Source organism: Rhipicephalus sanguineus, chromosome 4, assembly GCF_013339695.2.
Source record: "Rhipicephalus sanguineus isolate Rsan-2018 chromosome 4, BIME_Rsan_1.4, whole genome shotgun sequence".
NCBI lineage: Eukaryota > Metazoa > Arthropoda > Arachnida > Ixodida > Ixodidae > Rhipicephalus > Rhipicephalus sanguineus.
Window position 1 is genome coordinate 111,761,286 of NC_051179.1, and position 7,182 is coordinate 111,768,467.

The following is a 7,182-nucleotide window of genomic DNA, read 5'->3' on the forward strand; positions in this document are numbered from 1 at the left end:
TGTTGTGATCATTGAATAAAACTGAAATATTATTTTGGCGTGACCAGGCGTCATTTCTTTTCGTTAGAACTGAAGCACACATGCGATGCGCTCTTTAAGTCCCCTGCGCATGTGCGAAGCAAATAAGCCACGCTGCAAACATGAGAGGTACGCTGCTTCCTACTTTATTCACGCTGTGGAAGATGACACGAACGCAGAATAAAAGCTCCAAGAATAAGGTTTCCTGGGAAAACCAAGGCGAATTAACGGCGCTACACTTAAACACCGCTGTTTAGTCACGAGTCGATATTACTTTAGCTAGCATTGGCTTCAAGCGCACTCGCCAAGGGCTTGCCGGCTCGCCGTAACGCGAGTCCTCAGCGATCAGGGGCCTAAGAAAACTATTCTGAGGTCAAATTTCGCGCTAGTGCCAACAAAATGACGTGACTTTTTTACCGGATATTGCGGCACATCCGCTTTATTTTTTGTTCCGCCGGAAGTGTTCCCTCCTCACACAGATGGCGCTAAGCCCCATGAGAAGCTAAGGTCCCTATTGTTTTATCTAGGGACCTTATGAGGAGCTGATGAGCACAGGGGCGTAGCCGGGGGGGGGGGGGGGGCACACCGGGCCCGTGCCCCCCCGAAATTTTTTTTTTTTTTGCCATGGCATACAGAGCTCAAAATGACAGTCGATCACATCTGCCTGCCCGACCCCCACTTCAGGTCAAGGAGGTGCCCCCCCCCCCCCGAAAAAAATTTCTGGGCCCGAAGCCTTCTGCTGTTGCGCAGCGGTTCCGTTTCAACTCGCACGTTCGCGCTGAAGGAGAGTCCGTCAGCAACTTCATTGCAGCGCTGAAGAGCCTTTCCGAGCACTGCAACTTCGGTAAAGAGCTTGAAAACATGCTCCGCGACCGCATCGTGTGTGGCATCAACAACGCAGACGTCCAAACAAGATTGCTGGAAAAAACGGACCTGACTTTCGAAGACGCAGTGCAGACTGCCCTAGCAATGGAAGCAGCAAAGAAGGATGCAGGGGAGATAGCGCAAGCTCACGCTAGCACCTTCTTTTCCACCCTCCGCGTCTCGGCAGCGCCGGTGGGCGTGTCCTGTTATCGCTGCGGGGATGCACACCTGGCGTCCGCTTGCCGGCATGTGAAGACCGTCTGCAGTTACTGCCACAAACGCGGCCACTTGGCGAAAGTTTGCAATACGAAACAAAAAGACGAGCAATCACAGAGTGACAGGTCTCCCAGGCCGCGTTCGTTCGCGGGCCGAAGTTCACTGTCGGCGAGCAACCGTCATCGCGTAAATACTGTCCAGGATGAAGCCTCCGCTACAGATTCGCCCGCCGAAGTTTTCGACATGTGGTTAGTTGACTACACCAAAGCGCCTCCACCTTTTACCGTCAGTGTTGAAGTTTGCGGCAAGCCGCTCCGCATGGAAGTGGACACGGGGGCGAGCGTCTCAGTCATTGCCAAGTCGCGTTTGCTACAGCTTCTACCTTCAATTCCGGTGCAGCCGTCTCAAGTATTTCTGCGAAGCTATTCCGGGGATTTAAAGAAGGTACAAGGCAAAGCTGATGTCCATGTAAAGTTTCATGGCAAGGAGGCTCACCTACCGATTTTTCTGGCCGGAAACGAATCACCCACTCTGCTCGGACGCAACTGGATGCAAGAATTAGGCATCGGCGTCTCCGACGTTGAAGTGAACATTCATGCACTTGCTGATGTGAAACACGTAGTGCAAGATTACACGGAAGTGTTTGAAGAAGGCTTGGGTACGTTCAAAGGTGCGACAGCTTCACTACATGTACCTTCAGATGCTCCACCACGGTTCTTCAAGCCACGCCCACTGCCGTATGCTTTGACAGACGGAGTCACGCAAGAAATTCAGCGATTAATAAGAGATTCCATCATTGTTCCGGTGAAGACAGCTAGGTGGGCTGCCCCAATTGTTCCCGTGACAAAAAGGGATGGGCGCATCAGAATCTGTGGGGACTTTGGTGTCACCATTAACCCAGTCGCGACGGTGGAACGCTACCCTATTCCAAGGATTGAGGACTTGTGGACTGTGCTGGCTGGAGGTGAGAAATTTACAAAGTTGGACTTGCGTGACGCATACCAGCAAGTCGTCCTGGATGAGGCCTCTAGAGAGTACGTCACGATTTCGACGCACATGGGGTTGTTTCAATACACCCGCTTACCTTTTGGGGTCTCATCTGCTCCAGCTATTTTTCAACGCGAGATGGAGAACTTGCTCAGGGGTCTGCCACATGTAGTGGTCTATTTTGACGACATTCTCATAACTGGTGCAAATGATGCCGAGCACTGTCGCAACCTCCGTACGGTACTAAGCAAACTTCAAGAATCTGGCCTCAAGTTGAAACTCGAGAAGTGCCACTTCTTCATACCCCAAATTGAGTATCTCGGGCACATTATCAGTAAGGAAGGCCTCTCTCCGAACATGGACAAGGTGTATGCCATTCTGCACGCTCCTGTGCCACAAGATGTCAAGGAACTTCAAAGCTTCTTGGGACTCGTCAACTTCTATCGGCGTTTCTTGCCCAACCTTTCTGCAATTCTCCGTCCGTTGCACTTGCTTCTTGGTGATGGAAAGAAGTGGCAGTGGGGAAAGGACCAGCAAGATGCTTTCACTGCCTGCAAGCATCTGGTGACTTCAGCTCCAGTTCTTGTACATTTCCGCCCAGACAGGCCTGTATGTCTCAGCTGTGATGCATCACCTTACGGTACAGGCGCAGTTTTGGCGCACAAAGATGCTGATGGCCGAGAACGTCCAATTGCTTTTGCTTCTAGAAGTTTATCAAAAGCAGAGCAAAACTATAGTCAACTTGACAAGGAAGCATTGGCCTTGGTGTTTGGCGTGGATCGGTTCCACCAGTACTTGTGAGGCATACCGTTTGAAGCACACACTGACCACAAGCCACTTCTTGGACTTCTGGGTGCCAACAAGCCTGTTTCTGTGCAGGCTTCGCCAAGAGTGGTCAGATGGGCCCTGAAGCTCTCCGCGTACAATTACAAACTTGTCTACAGACCTGGCAAAGAGCTCGGGCATGCCGATGCGCTTAGTAGACTGCCGCTGCCCAACGAGTGCACTGCATTTCCTCGCCCTGCTGAGATCTTCATGCTGGAGGAGGCATATCCACAACTCCTCTCACCAGCTGTTGTAGCACGAGCCACAAGGGACGATCCGGTATTGAGCCATGTTGTCCTATCTGTGTTGAAAGGAGAAAGCCTCCCAGCGGGACCAGAGTGGAAACCCTTCAGTGCCAGAAGTGCGGAACTCAGTCTCCATGAAGGCTGTCTACTATGGGGATCAAGAGTCGTGATTCCGAAAAAATTGCTGGCCCAGGTACTTGGTGTGCTCCATGCCAGCCACCCGGGTATTGAGAAGAGCAAGATGATCGCCAGGAGCCATGTCTGGTGGCCAGGCATTGACAATGACATCGCAAACAGTGTGAAGAGCTGCGCTACGTGCCAGACTCAGCATAGAGCTGCCCAGCCAGGGCAGCAGACACCCTGGCCTTTTCCACAGCGACCCTGGTCTAGGCTTCACATTGATTTCGGGGGACCATTTCTAGGGCATACCTTCTTGGTTATAGTGGACGCCTTCTCGAAATGGATAGAAGTCTTCCCTGTGTCTTCCACATCAGCAGACGCTACCATTTCCGCCTTGAGAATGGCATTCGCCCAGCACGGCCTCCCTGACATCATAGTTTCGGACAATGGTCCTGCTTTTACCAGTGCACAGTACCTGGACTTCTTAACTCGAAATGGAATACGTCGCATGCTGGTACCGCCGTATCACCCTGCGTCCAACGGTGCCGCAGAGCGAGCAGTACAGACTGTCAAAAACAAACTCAAGGAATCTGGTTCGGGCAACTTCCAAACACAACTGTCCCGGTTCTTATTCCACTACAGGACTACACCTCACGAAGTAACGGGTCGGCCACCGTGCGAACTCCTGACAGGGAGAGCCTTCAAGACACCGTTGGATGTCTTGCGGCCAAGCCTGCAGACGTCGGTACTTCTCAGGCAACTTAAGCAGAAGTTGTATGCCGACAGAGGATCCCGGCCAACTCCGTCATTGCAACCAGGAGACAGCGTGTATGCGCGAAACTTTCGACAGGGAGCACCATGGGTGTGGGCCAGCGTTGTCGACGTCACCCCGCCGTCGGCCCGCGTCATTCTCGACGATAGGTCTATATGGCACCGACACGGTGACCACTTGCGTCTTGCCCAGACAGGGCCACCGGGTACATCTGAAACGGATGCGCTTCACCATGCTAGTGCTGCGGCCATACCACAATGGGAACAGCCTCCTCTCCTTGAATCAACTGTTCCGGACATGCCGGAGCAAGAGGCTGTCGAGCCGTCTACAAGTTCGCCTGAGAGGGGCTGTGCCATAAACACTGACATTACTGCAAGCAACAGTGGTGTTCATGTGGGGAATGACTCTTCCGTGGCTGCGCCTTGCACACCAGTGTTGCGACGCAGCAACAGGTCGAGGAAACCAGTGCTTAGGTACTCCCCGTAGTTATTCTTCTTAAAAGGGGAGGAGTGTCACAATGTAATGGCTAACATGCAGTGCCCTCGCGCGGCTCTGTTGCTTTGTGTGTTGTGGCGTCACGCCTGAGGACTGAAAGATGGGGACGCGGAAAAATAAAGAGTCAGTTTGTTTTGGGCTCTCGTAGCGCTATGTCTTATTTTTGCGATCTAGTCTCCGGCTATCTCCCGGCCATCTGCACATGTATCAACACGGTTAACCCTTCCCGCCAGGAAAAGGTGAAATAAACAGAAGAGAGAAGCAGACAGGAAAGATAGAAAGTGAGAGAGAAAGACGAAGATGTAGAGAGAGTGAGAGATAGGAAAAGGCGACTGCCGATTTCCCCTGGGTGGGTCAGCCCAGAGGTGCCGTCTACGTGAAGCTGGGGCCAAAGGGGTGTGTTGCCTCTGTCGGGGGGCCTTAAAGGTCCAATCACCAAGCGTCGGCTCAACCCCCAGGATCCCCTTTTCCCCGGATACGGCAATGCCACGCACGGCTAGGCGTGGGAGGGGTCAAAACCCCCCGTTAGCTCTGGTCCGTGGTGTCACTACACACCAAATGCCTGCTTGCGCAGACGCCCCTGCGGGCGATAGTATGATTGGTCTATTGTTGAGAAGCCTGTACGAAATCCTGCCTGGTCCTTTGGTTGATTGAACTCTAATGCCGTATTAATTCTGTTAGCAATTACTTTTGTAAATAGCTTGTAGACAACGGACAGTAAGCTGATGGGCCTGTAATTTTTCAGGTCCTTGACGTCCCCTTTCTTATGGATCAAGATGATGTTGGCATTCTTCCAAGATTCTGGTATCTTCCCCGTGGAGAGACACTTCGTATACAGGGTGGCCAGTTTTTCTAACATAATCTCTCCACCGTCTTTCAACAGGTTTGGTGTTACCTGATCCTAACCAGCGGCTTTGCCTCTTTGCATTTCCTTTAGGGCTTTCTTTACTTCCCCTGTCAATACTGGTGGGATGTCAGATTCCTCTGAGCTATTACTGCTTCTTACTTTATCATCCTGACTGTCTCGGCTGCTGTACAGATCTCTGTAGAACTCTTCCGCTAGCTCAACTATTCTATCCATATTGGTTGTGACCTTGCCTTCCTTGTCCCTTAATGCATACATCTGATTTTTGCCTATGCACAGTTTTGTCTTCATAGCTTTGAGGCTTCTTCCGTTCTTTAGAGCATGCTCAATTCTCTCCATATTATACTTTATGTCGGCTACTTTACGCCTATTGACTAACTTCGAAAGCTCCGCCAGCTCTATTTTGTCTGTTGCATTTGAGGCTTTCATGGCTTGACGTTTCGTAATGAGGTTTTTCGTCTCTTGGGATAGCTTACCAGTGTCCTGTCTAACGACTGTACCCCCGACTTCCACTGCACTCTCCTTAATGATACTAGTCAGATTATCATTTATTGCGTCAACGCTAAGGTCGGTTTCCTCGGTGAAAGCCGCATACCTATTCTGAAGTGAAACTCTGAATTCCTGTACTTTCCCTCGCAGAGCTAGTTCATTAATCGGCTTCTTGCGTATCAGTTTCTGCCGTTCCTTCCTCACGTCTAGTTGAATTCTAGATCTTACCATTCTATGGTCACTGCATCGGATCTTGTTAACTACTTCCACATCCTGTACAATGCCCGGGTGGACACACATTATGAAGTCTATTTCGTTTTTAGTTTCGCCATTAGGACTCCTCCACGTCCACTTACGAGTAGCCCGTTTCCTGTAGAAGGTATTCAAGATCCGTAAATTATTGCGTTCTGCAAACTCTACTAGTAACTCCCCTCTGGCGTTTCTAGAGCCGATGCCATATTCCCCAACTGCATGATCTCCAGCCTGCTTCTTGCCTACTTTTGCATTAAACCTGCGTTAGTAGTATGCATTAAAGTGGCGCTGCCTTCGCGTGACGTAATGATCCCATGCTCGTCAGCGCGTACTGAGCAACTTTTCAGCGTGTTCATGCAACCGTGCACGCAGTTTCCAGGTCGCTAAGATTTTGGAGCGACATAGTTTTGCTATCTACACTTCGTCTCAGAAATGACGCGCGCTGCTACTCGGCGCGGCCGCGCTTATGCGTCGTGACATTTTCGATGACTTGGCTTGGCTCGTGCATCGAGAGAGTAACGACGCCGGGACAAGCCACCCAAGTGTGTCAGGTGCAGGGAACCTCGGACGCATGCGCACAAACCGCGGTACAGATACAGGGAAGGCGTATAATGCCACACTATCTCACTGTAATAGCTTGTTATTTTCAAAAATAGTTGAAAAGCTATAAATAAAGGCGGTTAAGCATAGTTACGGGCATAGAGTTTCCTAAAATTAACTAGCGGGGACTCTGGCGCTGCGATCGTTCAGCCACCATGGGAATAATGGGTAGTACACGGATTTGCCTAGTCTTCCTGCTTGCGGGCCTCGAGCGCGCTTGTGGCTTTGTTTATTGTTTTGTTTTGGTTTTCTTTCGAATAAAAGAATGGATCGTTGTGAACTTCATGACCAGATTTGAATTATAGTAAGCCTAAAAGGATTAAAGTAGTGAGGTGGAACTGCTGACTTTTGCTGAACTTCGTTTTGCACAAAGCGGATGGAGGCGACGCGGAGCCAAACGGAACCCAAAGAACGAAATTTAGACAAATCTGTGT

At 50.7% G+C, this 7,182-nt stretch overlaps 1 protein-coding gene across 1 annotated transcript; it reads left to right on the forward strand.

The window, feature by feature from the left end:
- Window positions 1–1,341: 1,341 nt before the first annotated feature.
- Window positions 1,342–4,533, forward strand: LOC119391510 (uncharacterized protein K02A2.6-like). Its single transcript, XM_037659187.1, has 2 exons — window positions 1,342–2,649; window positions 2,965–4,533. The coding sequence occupies exons 1-2, from the start codon at window positions 1,342–1,344 to the stop codon at window positions 4,531–4,533; spliced, it is 2,877 nt and encodes a 958-aa protein (XP_037515115.1).
- Window positions 4,534–7,182: the final 2,649 nt, after the last annotated feature.